Raw genomic sequence first — 20,000 nt, forward strand, 5'->3', positions numbered from 1 at the left:
GTTGTGAACTGAGCTATCATCGCAGCACGTCTAGTCCGAAATACCAGCTGATGGCCGAGCACACAGCTGATGGTCAAGCACACAGCTGATGGCCGAGCACACAGCCGATGGTCGAGCACACAGCTGATGGCCGAGCACACAGCTGATGGTCGAGCACACAGCTGATGGTCGAGCACAAAGCAAGCCGATCCACTTTTCCATGTTGATAAGAGCATTAAAATGAGAAAATTAATATAATGAGACAAAAAGAAATCAAGGGACATGTAGAATAGATAAAAATGTGCGATTAATTGCGATTAATTGCGAGTTAACTATGACATTAATGCGATTAATCACGATTAAATATTTTAATCGCTTGACAGCGCGAGCATTTATTGTACTTAAGTATCAAAAGTAACTTAATTATGAGCTTTATTGTGTCTGTGTGTGTCTGTCTGTGGAAGATTAAACGCGGCGTACTTCTTGTTGAGCTCGTCGATGTCCTGGCTTGTCTTGCCCTCTCCGTCCAGAGTCTTCAGCAGCAGGTTGTACGCTTTGGTGGACGTGTCGTTGGCGTCTCTGGCGATCGTCTCGATCTGGTCGGCGTCCATCTTGTGCCTGAGAGAGAAACACAGACGTATGAAGGGGATGTCTTTGAGGCGGTCAGATGTCTGAGAGGAGCTACATCTACATATATATCTATATATATAGATATAAATGTAGATGTATATATATATATATATATATATGTGTACATATACACACACATATATATATATATATATATATATATACACACATATATATATACATATACATATATATCTATGTATAAGTCTGGAAGCTCTTTGAAAAGTCCTCTTTGCAATTAGATGTTATCTTGTTTTGTACAAATCACACATATATATATATATGTGGGACACATATATACACACACACACACACAGACCACAGACACACACATACATACACTCACTCAGAGACCCACACACACACACACACACACTCACTCAGAGACCCACACACACACACACACACACACAGAGACACACCCACACAGACACAGACACACACACACACAGACACACAGACACACACACAAACACACAGAGACCCACACACACACACACACACACACCCACACACAGACACAGACACACCCACACAGACACAGACACACACACAGACAGACACACACACAAACACACACAAACACACAGAGACCCACACACACACACACACACACACACACCCACACCCACACACAGAGGGCCAGTAAGAAGCCATCCTACTTATCGGCCAGCGTGCGAGCCTCCTCAGCCAGCAGCGTCATGTTGTTTGGGTCTCCGGTGCCGCTGGGAGGCTTGATATCCTGCAGACCAACATCACATCTGTTAATAACTCAGCTTATTAATAGTTTACTGTGCCAAACGGCGGCTGCGGCGGCGAACCCTCACCACTTTGCCGATGGCGTCCTTGGCCTTGTCCAGCTCCTGGCGTGCGCGGTCGATCAGGCCCTCGGCGTCGCGGACGCGGTGGCGAGCGCGGTCGGCCTGCGTGCCCGTGTCGTCCACCGTGCTGCGGATGTTCTGCAGACGGTTCCACTGAGTGGTCAGAGTGCTGTTGATGGCGTTCAGGCGATCCAGTAGGCCGCGGTCCACGTCTGCAGGGGTCAAAGGTCACTCGGGTTACTCAGATTTAACCACAGAATGTTAAAATACCGAACGAAACACGCTGAAGCTCCTTAAAGCTGCATTATATCTAACGTCCAGCAGGGGGAGACTCCTTAAAGCTGCATTATATCTAACGTCCTGCAGGGGGAGACTCCTTAAAGCTGCTTTCTCTCTAACTTCCAGCAGGGGGAGACTCCTTAAAGCTGCTTTCTCTCTAACTTCCAGCAGGGGAGACTCCTTCAAGCTGCTTTCTCTCTAACTTCCGCGCGGGGAGACACTTAAACCTGCATTATATCTGAACTCCTGCAGGGGAGACTCCTTAAACCTGCATTATATCTGACTACCAGCAGGGGAGATCCCTAAAGCTGCATTATATCTAACGTCCAGCAGGGGAGACTCCTTAAAGCTGCTTTCTCTCTAACTTCCAGCAGGGGAGCTCCTTAAAGCTGCTTTCTCTCTAACTTCCAGCAGGGGGAGTCTCCTTAAAGCTGCTTTCTCTCTAACTTCCAGCAGGGGAGACACCTTAAACCTGCATTATATCTGAACTCCTGCAGGGGAGACTCCTTAAACCTGCATTATATCTGACTACCAGCAGGGGAGACTCCTTAAAGCTGCAATATATCTGACTACCAGCAGGGGAGACTCCTTAAACCTGTATTATATCTGACTACCAGCAGGGGAGACTCCTTAAACCTGCATTATATCTGACTACCAGCAGGGGGAGACTCCTTAAACCTGCATTATATCGACTACAAGCAGGGGGAGACTCCTTAAACCTGCATTATATCTGACTACCAGCAGGGGGAGACTCCTAAAGCTGCATTATATCTGAACTCTCTTGCCGGGGAGACTCCTTAAACCTGCATTATATCTGACTACCAGCAGGGGGAGACTCCTTAAACCTGCATTATATCTGACTACCAGCAGGGGGAGACTCCTTAAACCTGCATTATATCTGACTACCAGCAGGGGGAGACACCTTAAACCTGTATTATATCTGACTACCAGCAGGGGGAGACTCCTTAAACCTGCATTATATCTGACTACCAGCAGGGGGAGACTCCTTAAACCTGCATTATATCTGACTACCAGCGGGGGAGACTCCTTAAACCTGCATTATATCTGAATTCCTGCAGGGGAGACTACTTAAACCTGCATTATATGCGAATTCCTGCAGGGGAGACTCCTTAAACCTGCATTATATCTGAATTCAGCCGGGGAGACTCCTTAAACCTGCATTATATCTGAATTCCTGCAGGGGAGTCTCCTTAAAACCTGTATTATATCTGACTACCAGCAGGGGAGACTCCTTAAACCTGCATTATATCTGACTACCAGCAGGGGAGACTCCTTAAACCTGTATTATATCTGACTTCCTGCAGGGGGAGACTCCTTAAAGCTGCTTTCTCTGTAACTTCCAGCAGGGGGAGACTCCTTAAACCTGCATTATATCTGAATTCCAGCAGGGGGGAGACTACTTAAAGCTGCATTCTCTCTAACTTCCAGCAGGGGGGGAGACTCCTTAAAGCTGCGTTCTCTAACTTCCAGCAGGGGAGACTACCTAAAGCTGCATTCTCTCTAACTTCCCAGCAGGGGGAGACTCCTTAAAGCTGCTTTCTCTCTAACTTCCTGCAGGGGAGACTCCTTAAACCTGCATTATATCTGAATTCCAGCAGGGGGGAGACTCCTTAAACCTGCATTATATCTGACTACCAGCAGGGGGGAGACTCCTTAAACCTGCATTATATCTGACTACCAGCAGGGGAGACTCCTTAAACCTGCATTATATCTGACTACCAGCGGGGGAGACACCATAAACCTGCGTTATATCTGACTTCCTGCAGGGGAGACTCCTTAAACCTGCATTATATCTGAATTCCAGCGGGGGAGACTCCTTAAACCTGCATTATATCTAATATTCCTGCAGGGGAGTCTCCTTAAACCTGTATTATATCTGACTACCAGCAGGGGAGACTCCTTAAACCTGCAGTATATCTGACTACCAGCAGGGGAGACTCCTTAAACCTGTATTATATCTGACTACCAGCAGGGGAGACTCCTTAAACCTGCATTATATCTGACTACCAGCAGGGGGAGACTCCTTAAACCTGTATTATATCTGACTACCACCAGCAGGGAGACTCCTTAAACCGCATTATATCTGACTACCAGCAGGGGAGACTCCTTAAACCTGTATTATATCTGACTACCAGCAGGGGAGACTCCTTAAACCTGCATTATATCTGACTTCCTGCAGGGGGAGACTCCTTAAACCTGCATTATATCTGACTACCAGCAGGGGGAGACTCCTTAAACCTGCATTATATCTGAAAACCAGCAGGGGGAGACACCTTAAACCTGCGTTATATCTGACTTCCTGCAGGGGGAGACTCCTTAAACCTGCATTATATCTGAATTCCTGCAGGGGAGACTCCTTAAACCTGCATTATATCTGACTTCCTGCGGGGAGACTCCTTAAACCTGCATTATATCTGACTAGCAGGGGGAGACTCCTTAAACCTGTATTATATCTGACTACCAGCAGGGGAGACTCCTTAAACCTGCATTATATCTGACTACCAGCAGGGGAGACTCCTTAAACCTGCATTATATCTGACTACCAGCAGGGGAGACTCCTTAAACCTGCATTATATCTGACTACCAGCAGGGGAGACTCCTTAAAGCTGCTTTCTCTCTAACTTCCAGCAGGGGAGACTCCTTAAAGCTGCTTTCTCTAACTTACAGCAGGGGGAGTCTCCTTAAAGCTGCTTTCTCTAAACTTCCCGCAGGGGAGACACCTTAAACCTGCATTATATCTGACTACCAGCAGGGGAGACTCCTTAAAGCTGCATTATATCTGAACTCCTGCAGGGGAGACTCCTTAAACCTGCATTATATCTGACTACCACCAGCGGGGGAGCTCCTTAAAGCTGCATTATATCTGACTACCAGCAGGGGAGACTCCTTAAACCTGCATTATATCTGACTACCAGCAGGGGGAGACTCCTTAAACCTGCATTATATCTGACTACCAGCAGGGGGAGACACCTTAAACCTGCGTTATATCTGACTTCCTGCAGGGGGAGACACCTTAAACCTGCATTATATCTGAATTCCTGCAGGGGGAGACTCCTTAAACCTGCATTATATCTGAATTCCTGCAGGGGAGACTCCTTAAACCTGCATTATATCTGACTTCCTGCAGGGGAGACTCCTTAAACCTGCATTATATCTGAATTCCAGCAGGGGAGACTCCTTAAACCTGCATTATATCTGAATTCCTGCAGGGGAGTCTCCTTAAACCTGTATTATATCCGAGTACCAGCAGGGGAGACTCCTTAAACCTGCATTATATCTGACTACCAGCAGGGGAGACTCCTTAAACCTGTATTATATCTGACTTCCTGCAGGGGAGACTCCTTAAAGCTGCTTTCTCTGTAACTTCCAGCAGGGGAGACTCCTTAAACCTGCATTATATCTGAATTCCAGCAGGGGGAGACTACTTAAAGCTGCATTCTCTCTAACTTCCAGCAGGGGAGACTCCTTAAAGCTCGTTCTCTAACTTCCAGCAGGGGAGACTACTCAAAGCTGCATTCTCTCTAACTTCCAGCAGGGGAGACTCCTTAAAGCTGCTTTTCTTCTGCTTCCTGCAGGGGAGACTCCTTATACCTGCATTATATCTGAATTCCAGCAGGGGGAGACTCCTTAAACCTGCATTATATCTGACTACCAGCAGGGGGAGACTCCTTAAACCGCATTATATCTGACTACCAGCAGGGGACGATCCTTAAACCTGCATTATATCTGACTTCCTGCAGGGGAGACTCCTTAAACCTGCATTATATCTGATTCCAATCGGGGAGACTCCTTAAACCTGCATTATATATCTGAATTCCAGCAGGGGACTCCTTAGACTCTAGCAATAACCTGAATTCTGCAGGGGGAGTCTCCTTAAACCTGTATATATCTGACTACCAGCAGGGAGACTCCTTAAACCTGCATTATATCTGACTACCAGCAGGGGAGACTCCTTAAACCTGTATTATATCTGACTACCAGCAGGGGAGACTCCTTTAAAACCTGCATTATATCTGACTACCAGCAGGGGAGACTCCTTAAACCTGCATTATATCTGACTACCAGCAGGGGAGACTCCTTAAACCTGCATTATATCTGACTACCAGCAGGGGGACTCCTTAAACCTGTATTATATCTGACTACCAGCAGGGGAGACTCCTTAAACCGCATTATATCTGACTACCAGCAGGGGAGACTCCTTAAACCTGTATTATATCTGACTACCAGCAGGGGGAGACTCCTTAAACCTGCATTATATCTGACTACCAGCAGGGGAGACTCCTTAAACCTGCATTATATCTACTACCAGCAGGGGAGACTCCTTAAACCTGCATTATATCTGACTACCAGCAGGGGAGACACCTTAAACCTGCGTTATATCTGACTTCCTGCGGGGGAGACTCCTTAAACCTGCATTATATCTGAATTCCTGCAGGGGAGACTCCTTAAACCTGCATTATATCTGACTTCTGCAGGGGAGACTCCTTAAACCTGCATTATATCTGAATTCCTAGCAGGGGAGACTCCTTAAACCTGCATTATATCCTGACTACCAGCAGGGGAGACTCCTGCTAAACCTGTATTATATCTGACTACCAGCGGGGGAGACTCCTTAAACCTGCATTATATCTGACTACCAGCAGGGGAGACTCCTTAAACCTGCATTATATCTGACTACCAGCAGGGGAGACTCCTTAAACCTGCATTATATCTGACTACCAGCAGGGGAGACTCCTTAAACCTGCATTATATCTGAACTCCTGCAGGGGGAGTCTCCTTAAACCTGCATTATATCTGAATTCCAGCAGGGGAGTCTCCTTAAACCTGCATTATATCCTGACTACCAGCAGGGAGACTCCTTAAACCTGTATTATATCTGACTTCCTGCAGGGAGACTCCTTAAAGCTGCTTTCTCTCTAACTACCAGCAGGGGGAGACTCTTTAAAGCTGCTTTCTCTCTAACTTCCAGCAAGGGGGAGACTACTTAAATCTGCTTTCTCTCTAACTACCAGCAGGGGTGAGTCTCCTTAAAAGCTGCTTTATATCTGACTTCCTGCGAGGAGACTCCAAGAAGTTGGTTTCTGTAGAAGTCTGTGGAGAAAATAGACCAACTTCTCTCTTGACTTATTACCTAAATAAACATTTTTCTTAATGCCAGTTACGGTCTCAATCGCTAGTTTTTCAACTTACTCTGGTTTATTGGCATTCCTTTAAGCCAATCACAATCGTCTTGGGCGGAGCTAAAAAGGCCCGGACCGAGACACGGTGCCTCTGCTAAATAGCCTCGGCCAGTCTTTTTTAAACAAACCTCTTCGAGTATGAATATGTTTGTGTTGCTACGATTCAGTGAATCTAGGCAGCTCCATGAAAGGGGAATGTTTCCTTTCAGGAATGTCTCCAAGTTGAGGGTCTATTTTAATGTCCCCAGTGTTAGCCACGGTTAGCCAGCTACGACCTCTGTCGACTAACAGGTCCTAAAGCATCCCCTGCTTTATTGTCTATTTTAAAAGTAAATGGGACCATCATTTACTTCCGGATTGCTATTGTGGTGCAGGAAATTCCCCGGATGTCCCTCTTTGTAGACCAGTGCTGCGTCCCCCTTCCTCTGTCTCTGTGTTGGTGTTCTACACCTCCGGTTGGATTTGTGAGGACTATGGTTAACTGCTCCTCAGATCTCTGCAGGGTAAATCCAGACAGCTAGCTAGACCTATCTGTCCAATCAGAGTTTTTCTGTTGCCCCGACTAACACTCTTAAACTACGACACATGTTCCACCAAAACAAGTTCCTTCCTGAGACTATTTAGCTAGAGGCACCCGTGGCTCCATCTGGAGCTTAGCCCCGCCAAGACCATTGTGATTGGTTTAAAGAAATGCCAATAAACCCGAAGCCCGTTGTCCTTCTATCCAGGAATGCTGTGTGGACTAGACAGACCCTCCTCCGCCGGCTCTAAATGTGCAAAATTTATCCCTAAAAATGTTGCCCCTCTAGTCCAAAAATGCGTCATGTCGGTTTTGAGAAAACCTAAATGAGCCCACGGCACTACAGTGTTTAGTTTACTTGATCCGTGACAGAACCCCAGATACTCTGTTGTGAAGCCGTGTTGTGGCTTCGGCGCAGTGTGGCGATTACCTTTGCTGGTCGCCTCCTCCAGCAACTCCATGATGGCTCTCTACGGCCTCCTTCACGCGGTCCTCGAAGGCTTTATCGCTGACCGTGTCTGACGCCGGGGTTATCTATCAGAGTCTGCAGCTCGTGGAGCTTCTGCCTCTGCTGTATGTTACCTGCACACACACACACACACACACACACACACACACACACACACACACACACACACACACACACACACACACACACACACACACACACACACACACACACACACACACACACACACACACACACACACAAATCCTGACAATCAGAAGGACTTGATTGATTATTGTGTAACATACAAGCTGAATTCAAAGTGCCACTATTGTTACAATGGGGCATGGGCGATTGAGGAAAATCAAATATCACGATATTTTTGAGCAAATCACCTACGATATCGATGGCTAGCGATATTGAAGTGTTGACTATCGGTGCTTTCACAGCATATTTACACACTGCGAATTACGATCAATAATCACCAGTAATGTGGATATAATGTACTAAGTGGGTAAAGAAATAATAGAACAGTTACAACAGTCTGGTGAGTTCAGAAAGAGTACATACTTTACTGTAATGCAGCCTTTAAAACCAGGAAAAGGCACTTATGTCAATTACGATATCCAAATCCTAAGACGATATCCAGTCTCATATCACGATATATGTGATATAATATCGATATATTGCACAGCTCTATGTGCAAACTATAAAAAAACCTATTTAACTTAGGAACATAGAGCAGAGAATGAAGATGGGTAAAAGATTAAAACTGGGAGTCATGGTAAATAATTTACACATATGTGCATATTATTATTATTTATGTAAAGGGGTTGGGTGCTTGTGTGGTAGTACGACAGCCTTTTAATTCTACAAATCTCAGAGGCAAACTGAGTGACCCGACAGCATGATATGTGACGATACGAAAACTGCTTGCTGTGAACAGGCACACTTTGGACAATACTAAAATATCTATGGTCAGCCAGTGTAGGAAGGAGGTTTAGAAAAAACTATGTGGTTACCAATGGAAACTACACTAATGAATGGGAAACAAGCTCCCATGTTATGAGATAACTATGAAAACTGTTGTGTGCATAATGTGTGTGTTTATTGTGTGTGTGTGTGTATGTGTGTGTGTGACTGTCCGGAGTATTGTTATGTATTGATGATGATGATGTGTTGTTGTGTGTTCCGCGTAGCTGCAGACTGTAGCAGGGGCCGGGCACTACTGGAAGCCAAGGACGGCGGGTTGTAGAAGTAATTCTCCTCGCTAGTACGGCACCCGACGAGCGGAACTGACACTGAAGCGCGATCCTCTTTACACTGGCGGACCACGGGGCCCCCGGGATACGTGCTGCAGCTGTTGGACCTAGAACACACACAACACACACACACACACACACACACACACACACACACACACACACACACATATAGACATAGACACAGAAATACACACACACACACACACACAGACACAGAGCCGCACAGAGAAACACGCACAGGACAGACAGAAACAGAGACACACAGAGTACGCACAAACACACGAGACACACGAGACACACACACACACAGAAATTTAGACACGTTACACACACAGAACGCACACAGGACACACACACACTACACAGAAACACACACAGAGACACACACACGCAGACACAGAACACACACACAGCAAAGTACACAGATTTCACACAGACACAGAAACACGAGGACACACACACACAGACCACAGAACACACACAGACACACACACACAGACACAGAAACACACACACACAGAGACACACACACACAGACACAGAAACACACACACACACACACAGACACAGAAACACACGCACACAGTTAGACACACACACAGGGGGACACGAAACACGCACAGGACACACACAGACGCAGAGACACACACACACACGCGAGACGCACACACGCACGAAACACGCACAGGGGCACACACACGAGACAGACGGGGAAACAGGGGACACACACAGAGACGCACACACACACACACAGAACGCACACTGGGCCCCGAGCACACACAAGACACAGTACACAGGGAGACACCTTACGACACGCAGACACACACAGAGGCAATCACCCACACACACAGACCACAGAAACCGCACACACACCAGCAGTTACACACACAGACACGAAACACACACACACACACGACACAGGAACACACACACAGACACACACGCACAGACCTGCAGAAACACACAACACACACGCACAGACACAGAAACGCACACACACACTGAGTGTAGAGAACACACACACACACACACACACACAGACGCAGCACACGCACACACACACACGACACGAAACACACACTACACCGACACACACACACACACAGGACGAGACGGAGATGAGACACACGAAAGGGTACTAGACGCACGAGACACACACCTTAGACACACACACGAGACACAGAACGGACGGACGCACACACACACGCACACAGACACACACACACACACGCACACTTTAAGACACACACACAGACACACACACGCACACACACAGACCTTGCACACACACACACACAGACACGAAACCGCACGCAGGACGGATATAGAGAGCAAGGACGCAAAAAGACGCACAGAAACACACGCGGAATTTTGCGCAGGACACACACACACACACACACAGACACAGACGCACAGACGGACACACTGGACACACACACACACACACACAGACACACACACACACACAGACACACACACACACAGAGCACACACACACACACAGAAACACACACACACACACACACACACACACACACACACACAGTTACAGAAGAAACACACACACACGGTTCTTTAAAACTAGGGCTGGGTTCAAATAATCCATTCTCCAATTTTGCAAAAAACTATTAAAAATTAAACAATCAAAATAAAGAGGCGATGTCAGTGATGTCGTCACTGTCTTGTCACGTTTTGCATCGACGAGCGGCCGAGAAGAGTTGGCCCTCGCTTGGCGTTGTGGCAGTGCAGGCCGTTGGCGTTTGGCCTCGCTGCCTGACGGGGCTGAATGGGCAAGATAAACTGGGAACAGATAAACTGGGAACAGATAAACTAAGGAACAGACAAACTAAAAAGGAACAGACAAACTAAGGAACAGACAAACTAAGGAACAGACAAACTAGGAACAGATAAACTAAGGAACAGACAAACTAAAGGAACAGATAAACTAAGGAACAGACAAACTAAGGAACAGACAAACTAAGGAACAGACAGACTAAGGAACAGACAGACTAAGGAACAGACAGACTAGGAACAAGATAAACTAAGGAACAGACAAACTAAGGAACAGACAAACTAAAGGGAACAGATAAACTAAGGGAACAGACAAACTAGGAACAGACAAACTAAGGAACAGACAAACTAAGGAACAGACAAACTAAGGAACAGATAGACCAGGAACAGATAAACTAGGAACAGATAAACTAAGGAACAGACAAACTAAGGAACAGACAAACTAAGGAACAGACAAACTAAGGAACAGACAGACTAAGGAACAGATAAACTAGGAACAGACAAACTAAGGAACAGACAGACTAAGGAACAGATAAACTAAGGAACAGATAAACTAGAAACAGACAAACTAGGAACAGATAAACTAAGGAACAGACAGACTAGGAACAGACAAACTAAGGAACAGATAAACTAAAGGAACAGACAGACTAAGGAACAGATAAACTAAGGAACAGACAGACTAAGGAACAGACAAACTAAGGAACAGATAAACTAAGGAACAGACAGACTAAGGAACAGACAGACCCCAAGACAGATAAACTAAGGAACAGATAAACTAAGAAACAGACAAACTAAGGAACAGATAAACTAAGGAACAGACAGACTAAGGAACAGACAAACTGGGAACAGACAAACTAAGGGAACAGACAGACTAAGGAACAGATAAACTAGGGCAGACAGCTAAAAGGAACAGACAGACTAAAGGAACAGATAAACTAAGGGAACAGACAAACTAAGGAACAAGATAAACTAAGGAACAGATAAACTAAGGAACAGACAGACTAGACAGACAAACTAAGGAACAGATAAAACTAGAAACAGGCGGACTAAGGAACAGACAAACTAAGGAACAGACAAGCCCAGTTCCGCGTTTAGGTTTTAAATCACCTCCAGAGCTTTGGTGTTGAACGCTCGCACGCTGGTCAGGTTGGCCAAGATCTTCAGAGCTTGGTTTCCGGCATCTTCCGCCTCCGCCTGAACCTTGTTGGCCTGTTTCTCCAGATTCTTAGCCAGCTCCGCCGCCTCGTTGTACCTGAACGCATAACACATACACAAATATAACACCAGGCTACCAGCTCGGTGTAAAAGTATTCGAAAGCAATACTACATCAGTAAAAGTGCAAAAATGTTACCAGAAAATGACTTTGGTAGAAGTTAAAATCACCTTTATAATATTCCTAAGTAGAAGTCCTAAAGTATTTGGTATTTACTAGTGCTGTCAGTTAAACGCGTTATTAACGGCGTCGTTTTTATCGCGAGATTAACGTTCTTCTTGGCCTAGCAAACTTTGTAGTTTTTTTCACATGCCGTTGCAACAACTAGTAACGTTAGAAAAACTACAAACACCACACCGGATCTAGCTAGACCGGAAACACAACAACAGAGACGCTACACACACTTGTTTGGGCTGGCGAGCCGGCCAAAGAGTAGCAGGCTAACGTTACGTTTTGAGTGGTTGGCGAGCGGCGAGACGCCGAAATGGACCCCAATAAGATTCTGAATGGAAAGTTTACTTTTAAAAAGTTGCCAAATGGTTCCATTGACAAGACCAAAGTGATGTGTGTGTTTGGTGGTTGTGAACTGAGCTATCATCGCAGCACGTCTAGTCCGAAATACCAGCTGATGGCCGAGCACACAGCTGATGGTCAAGCACACAGCTGATGGCCGAGCACACAGCCGATGGTCGAGCACACAGCTGATGGCCGAGCACACAGCTGATGGTCGAGCACACAGCTGATGGTCGAGCACAAAGCAAGCCGATCCACTTTTCCATGTTGATAAGAGCATTAAAATGAGAAAATTAATATAATGAGACAAAAAGAAATCAAGGGACATGTAGAATAGATAAAAAGTGCGATTAATTGCGATTAATTGCGAGTATGTCAATGTCAATTAATCACGATTAAATATTTTAATCGCTTGACGCGAAGCGAGCATTTATTGTACTTAAGTATCAAAAGTAACTTAATTATGAGCTTTATTGTGTCTGTGTGTGTCTGTCTGTGGAAGATTAACGCGCGCGTTACTTCTTGTTGAGCTCGTCGATGTCCTGGCTTGTCTTGCCCTCTCCGTCCAGAGTCTTCAGCAGCAGGTTGTACGCTTTGGTGGGCGATGTCGTTAGCGTCTCTGGCGATCGTCTCGATCTGGTCGGCGTCCATCTTGTGCCTGAGGGAAAAACACAGACGTATGAAGGGGTATGTCTTTGAGGCGGTCAGATGTCTGAGAGGAGCTACATCTACATATATATCTATATATATGATATAAATGTAGATGTATATATATATATATATATGTGTACATATACACACACATATATATATATATATATATATATATATACACACATATATATATACATATACATATATATCTATGTATAAGTCTGGAAGCTCTTTGAAAAGTCCTCTTTGCAATTAGATGTTATCTTGTTTTGTACAAATCACACATATATATATATGTGGGACACATATATACACACACACACACACAGACCCACAGACACACACATACATACACTCACTCAGAGACCCACACACACACACACACACACTCACTCAGAGACCCACACACACACACACACACACACAGAGACACACCCACACAGACACAGACACACACACACAGACAGACACACAGACACACACACAAACACACAGAGACCCACACACACAGAACAACACCCACACACAGACACAGACACACACCCACACAGACACAGACACACACACAGACAGACACACACACAAAACACACAAACACACAGAGACCCACACACACACACACACACACACACACCCACCCACACACAGAGGGCCAGTAAGAAGCCATCCTACTTATCGGCCAGCGTTCGGAGCCTCCTCAGCCAGCAGCGTCATGTTGTTTGGGTTTCCGGTGCCGCTGGAGGGCTTGATATCCTGCAGACCAACATCACATCTGTTAATAACTCAGCTTATTAATAGTTTACTGTGCCAAACGGGCGGCTGCGGCGTAACCCTCACCACTTTGCCGATGGCGTCCTTGGCCTTGTCCAGCTCCCGTCGTGCGGTGCGATCAGGCCCACGGCGTCGCGGGGCCACGGTGTGGCAGCGGTCGGCCTGCGTGCCCGTGTCGTCCACCGTGCTGCGGATGTTCTGCAGACGGTTCCACTGAGTGGTCAGAGTGCTGTTGATGGCGTTCAGGCGATCCAGTAGGCCGCGGTCCACGTCTGCAGGGGTCAAAGGTCACTCGGGTTACTCAGATTTAACCACAGAATGTTAAAATACCGAACGAAACACGCTGAAGCTCCTTAAAGCTGCATTATATCTAACGTCCAGCAGGGGGAGACTCCTTAAAGCTGCATTATATCTAACGTCCTGCAGGGGGAGACTCCTTAAAGCTGCTTTCTCTCTAACTTCCAGCAGGGGGAGACTCCTTAAAGCTGCTTTCTCTCTAACTTCCAGCAGGGGGAGACTCCTTCAAGCTGCTTTCTCTCTAACTTCCAGCAGGGGGAGACACTTAAACCTGCATTATATCTGAACTCCTGCAGGGGGAGACTCCTTAAACCTGCATTATATCTGACTACCAGCAGGGGGAGACTCCTTAAAGCTGCATTATATCTAACGTCCAGCAGGGGGAGACTCCTTAAAGCTGCTTTCTCTCTAACTTCCAGCAGGGGGAGACTCCTTAAAGCTGCTTTCTCTCTAACTTCCAGCAGGGGGGAGTCTCCTTAAAGCTGCTTTCTCTCTAACTTCCAGCAGGGGGAGACACCTTAAACCTGCATTATATCTGAACTCCTGCAGGGGGAGACTCCTTAAACCTGCATTATATCTGACTACCAGCAGGGGGAGACTCCTTAAAGCTGCAATATATCTGACTACCAGCAGGGGGAGACTCCTTAAACCTGTATTATATCTGACTACCAGCAGGGGGAGACTCCTTAAACCTGCATTATATCTGACTACCAGCAGGGGGGAGACTCCTTAAACCTGCATTATATCTGACTACAAGCAGGGGGAGACTCCTTAAACCTGCATTATATCTGACTACCAGCAGGGGGAGACTCCTTAAAGCTGCATTATATCTGAACTCCTGCAGGGGGAGACTCCTTAAACCTGCATTATATCTGACTACCAGCAGGGGGAGACTCCTTAAACCTGCATTATATCTGACTACCAGCAGGGGGAGACTCCTTAAACCTGCATTATATCTGACTACCAGCAGGGGAGACACCTTAAACCTGTATTATATCTGACTACCAGCAGGGGAGACTCCTTAAACCTGCATTATATCTGACTACCAGCAGGGGGAGACTCCTTAAACCTGCATTATATCTGACTACCAGCAGGGGGAGACTCCTTAAACCTGCATTATATCTGAATTCCTGCAGGGGGAGACTACTTAAACCTGCATTATATCTGAATTCCTGCAGGGGGAGACTCCTTAAACCTGCATTATATCTGAATTCCAGCAGGGGGAGACTCCTTAAACCTGCATTATATCTGAATTCCTGCAGGGGGAGTCTCCTTAAACCTGTATTATATCTGACTACCAGCAGGGGGAGACTCCTTAAACCTGCATTATATCTGACTACCAGCAGGGGGAGACTCCTTAAACCTGTATTATATCTGACTTCCTGCAGGGGGAGACTCCTTAAAGCTGCTTTCTCTGTAACTTCCAGCAGGGGGAGACTCCTTAAACCTGCATTATATCTGAATTCCAGCAGGGGGGAGACTACTTAAAGCTGCATTCTCTCTAACTTCCAGCAGGGGGGGAGACTCCTTAAAGCTGCGTTCTCTAACTTCCGAGCGGAGACTACTTAAAGCTGCATTCTCTCTAACTTCCAGCAGGGGGGGAGACTCCTTAAAGCTGCTTTCTCTCTAACTTCCTGCAGGGGGAGACTCCTTAAACCTGCATTATATCTGAATTCCAGCAGGGGAGACTCCTTAAACCTGCATTATATCTGACTACCAGCAGGGGAGACTCCTTAAACCTGCATTATATCTGACTACCAGCGGGGGAGACTCCTTAAACCTGCATTATATCTGACTACCAGCAGGGGGAGACACCATAAACCTGCGTTATATCTGACTTCCTGCAGGGGGAGACTCCTTAAACCTGCATTATATCTGAATTCCAGCAGGGGGAGACTCCTTAAACCTGCATTATATCTGAATTCCTGCAGGGGGAGTCTCCTTAAACCTGTATTATATCTGACTACCAGCAGGGGGGACTCCTTAAACCTGCATTATATCTGACTACCAGCAGGGGAGACTCCTTAAACCTGTATTATATCTGACTACCAGCGGGAGGGGAGACTCCTTAAACCTGCATTATATCTGACTACCAGCAGGGGAGACTCCTTAAACCTGTATTATATCTGACTACCAGCAGGGGAGACTCCTTAAACCTGCATTATATCTGACTACCAGCAGGGGAGACTCCTTAAACCTGTATTATATCTGACTACCAGCAGGGGAGACTCCTTAAACCTGCATTATATCTGACTACCAGCAGGGGAGACTCCTTAAACCTGCATTATATCTGACTACCAGCAGGGGAGACTCCTTAAACCTGCATTATATCTGAAAACCAGCAGGGGAGACACCTTAAACCTGCGTTATATCTGACTTCCTGCAGGGGAGACTCCTTAAACCTGCATTATATCTGAATTCGCGGGGAGACTCCTTAAACCTGCATTATATCTGACTTCCTGCAGGGGAGAGACTCCTTAAACCTGCATTATATCTGACTACCAGCAGGGGAGACTCCTTAAACCTGTATTATATCTGACTACCAGCAGGGGAGACTCCTTAAACCTGCATTATATCTGACTACCAGCGGGGGAGACTCCTTAAACCTGCATTATATCTGACTACCAGCAGGGGAGACTCCTTAAACCTGCATTATATCTGACTACCAGCAGGGGAGACTCCTTAAAGCTGCTTTCTCTCTAACTTCCAGCAGGGGGAGACTCCTTAAAGCTGCTTTCTCTCTAACTTCCAGCAGGGGGGAGTCTCCTTAAAGCTGCTTTCTCTCTAACTTCCAGCAGGGGGAGACACCTTAAACCTGCATTATATCTGACTACCAGCAGGGGGAGACTCCTTAAAGCTGCATTATATCTGAACTCCTGCAGGGGGAGACTCCTTAAACCTGCATTATATCTGACTACCAGCAGGGGGAGACTCCTTAAAGCTGCATTATATCTGACTACCAGCAGGGGGAGACTCCTTAAACCTGCATTATATCTGACTACCAGCAGGGGGAGACTCCTTAAACCTGCATTATATCTGACTACCAGCAGGGGGAGACACCTTAAACCTGCGTTATATCTGACTTCCTGCAGGGGGAGACACCTTAAACCTGCATTATATCTGAATTCCTGCAGGGGGAGACTCCTTAAACCTGCATTATATCTGAATTCCTGCAGGGGGAGACTCCTTAAACCTGCATTATATCTGACTTCCTGCAGGGGGAGACTCCTTAAACCTGCATTATATCTGAATTCCAGCAGGGGGAGACTCCTTAAACCTGCATTATATCTGAATTCCTGCAGGGGGAGTCTCCTTAAACCTGTATTATATCTGAGTACCAGCAGGGGGAGACTCCTTAAACCTGCATTATATCTGACTACCAGCAGGGGGAGACTCCTTAAACCTGTATTATATCTGACTTCCTGCAGGGGGAGACTCCTTAAAGCTGCTTTCTCTGTAACTTCCAGCAGGGGGAGACTCCTTAAACCTGCATTATATCTGAATTCCAGCAGGGGGGAGACTACTTAAAGCTGCATTCTCTCTAACTTCCAGCAGGGGGGGAGACTCCTTAAAGCTGCGTTCTCTAACTTCCAGCAGGGGGGGAGACTACTTAAAGCTGCATTCTCTCTAACTTCCAGCAGGGGGGGAGACTCCTTAAAGCTGCTTTCTCTCTAACTTCCTGCAGGGGGAGACTCCTTAAACCTGCATTATATCTGAATTCCAGCAGGGGGAGACTCCTTAAACCTGCATTATATCTGACTACCAGCAGGGGGGAGACTCCTTAAACCTGCATTATATCTGACTACCAGCAGGGGGAGACTCCTTAAACCTGCATTATATCTGACTTCCTGCAGGGGGAGACTCCTTAAACCTGCATTATATCTGAATTCCAGCAGGGGGAGACTCCTTAAACCTGCATTATATCTGAATTCCAGCAGGGGAGACTCCTTAAACCTGCATTATATCTGAATTCCTGCAGGGGGAGTCTCCTTAAACCTGTATTATATCTGACTACCAGCAGGGGGAGACTCCTTAAACCTGCATTATATCTGACTACCAGCAGGGGGAGACTCCTTAAACCTGTATTATATCTGACTACCAGCAGGGGGAGACTCCTTAAACCTGCATTATATCTGACTACCAGCAGGGGGAGACTCCTTAAACCTGCATTATATCTGACTACCAGCAGGGGGAGACTCCTTAAACCTGCATTATATCTGACTACCAGCAGGGGGAGACTCCTTAAACCTGTATTATATCTGACTACCAGCAGGGGGAGACTCCTTAAACCTGCATTATATCTGACTACCAGCAGGGGGAGACTCCTTAAACCTGTATTATATCTGACTACCAGCAGGGGGAGACTCCTTAAACCTGCATTATATCTGACTACCAGCAGGGGGAGACTCCTTAAACCTGCATTATATCTGACTACCAGCAGGGGGAGACTCCTTAAACCTGCATTATATCTGACTACCAGCAGGGGGAGACACCTTAAACCTGCGTTATATCTGACTTCCTGCAGGGGGAGACTCCTTAAACCTGCATTATATCTGAATTCCTGCAGGGGGAGACTCCTTAAACCTGCATTATATCTGACTTCCTGCAGGGGGAGACTCCTTAAACCTGCATTATATCTGAATTCCAGCAGGGGGAGACTCCTTAAACCTGCATTATATCTGACTACCAGCAGGGGGAGACTCCTTAAACCTGTATTATATCTGACTACCAGCAGGGGGAGACTCCTTAAACCTGCATTATATCTGACTACCAGCAGGGGGAGACTCCTTAAACCTGCATTATATCTGACTACCAGCAGGGGGAGACTCCTTAAACCTGCATTATATCTGACTACCAGCAGGGGGAGACTCCTTAAACCTGCATTATATCTGAACTCCTGCAGGGGGAGTCTCCTTAAACCTGCATTATATCTGAATTCCAGCAGGGGGAGTCTCCTTAAACCTGCATTATATCTGACTACCAGCAGGGGGAGACTCCTTAAACCTGTATTATATCTGACTTCCTGCAGGGGGAGACTCCTTAAAGCTGCTTTCTCTCTAACTACCAGCAGGGGGAGACTCTTTAAAGCTGCTTTCTCTCTAACTTCCAGCAAGGGGGAGACTACTTAAATCTGCTTTCTCTCTAACTACCAGCAGGGGTGAGTCTCCTTAAAGCTGCTTTATATCTGACTTCCTGCAGGGGGAGACTCCAAAGAAGTTGGTTTCTGTAGAAGTCTGTGAGAAAATGAGCCAACTTCTCTCTTGACTTATTACCTAAGTAAACATTTTCTTAATGAGTTCACGGTCTCAATCGCTAGTTTCAACTTACTCTGGTTTATTGGCATTCCTTTAAGCCAATCACAATCGTCTTGGGCGGAGCTAAAGGCCCGGACGGAGCCACGGTGCCTCTGCTAAATAGCCTCGGCCAGTCTTTTTTAAACAAACCTCTTCACGTATGAATATGTTTGTGTTGCTACAGATTCAGTGAATCTAGGCAGCTCCATGAAAGGGGAATGTTTCCTTTCAGGAATGTCTCACAAGTTGAGGTCTATTTTAATGTCCCCAGTGTTAGCACGGTTAGCTTCGCTAAGCCTCTGTCCTGACTAACAGGTCCTAAA

General features: G+C 46.3%; 1 protein-coding gene across 1 annotated transcript in view; it reads right to left on the reverse strand.

Moving 5' to 3' along the window:
* Positions 1-20,000, reverse strand: part of lamc1 (laminin, gamma 1) — an 82,627-nt gene that overhangs the window by 12,490 nt on the left and 50,137 nt on the right. Inside the window, exons 18-21 of the mRNA XM_039816091.1 lie at positions 14,249-14,358; positions 1,437-1,532; positions 1,272-1,351; positions 460-597 (exon numbers count right to left, since the gene is read on the reverse strand). Of these exons, the coding sequence (XP_039672025.1) occupies positions 460-597; positions 1,272-1,351; positions 1,437-1,532; positions 14,249-14,358 (424 nt within the window). The remainder of the gene's footprint in view (positions 1-459; positions 598-1,271; positions 1,352-1,436; positions 1,533-14,248; positions 14,359-20,000) is intronic.

Source organism: Perca fluviatilis, chromosome 11 (genome assembly GCF_010015445.1).
Source record: "Perca fluviatilis chromosome 11, GENO_Pfluv_1.0, whole genome shotgun sequence".
Taxonomy (NCBI): Eukaryota; Metazoa; Chordata; class Actinopteri; order Perciformes; family Percidae; genus Perca; species Perca fluviatilis.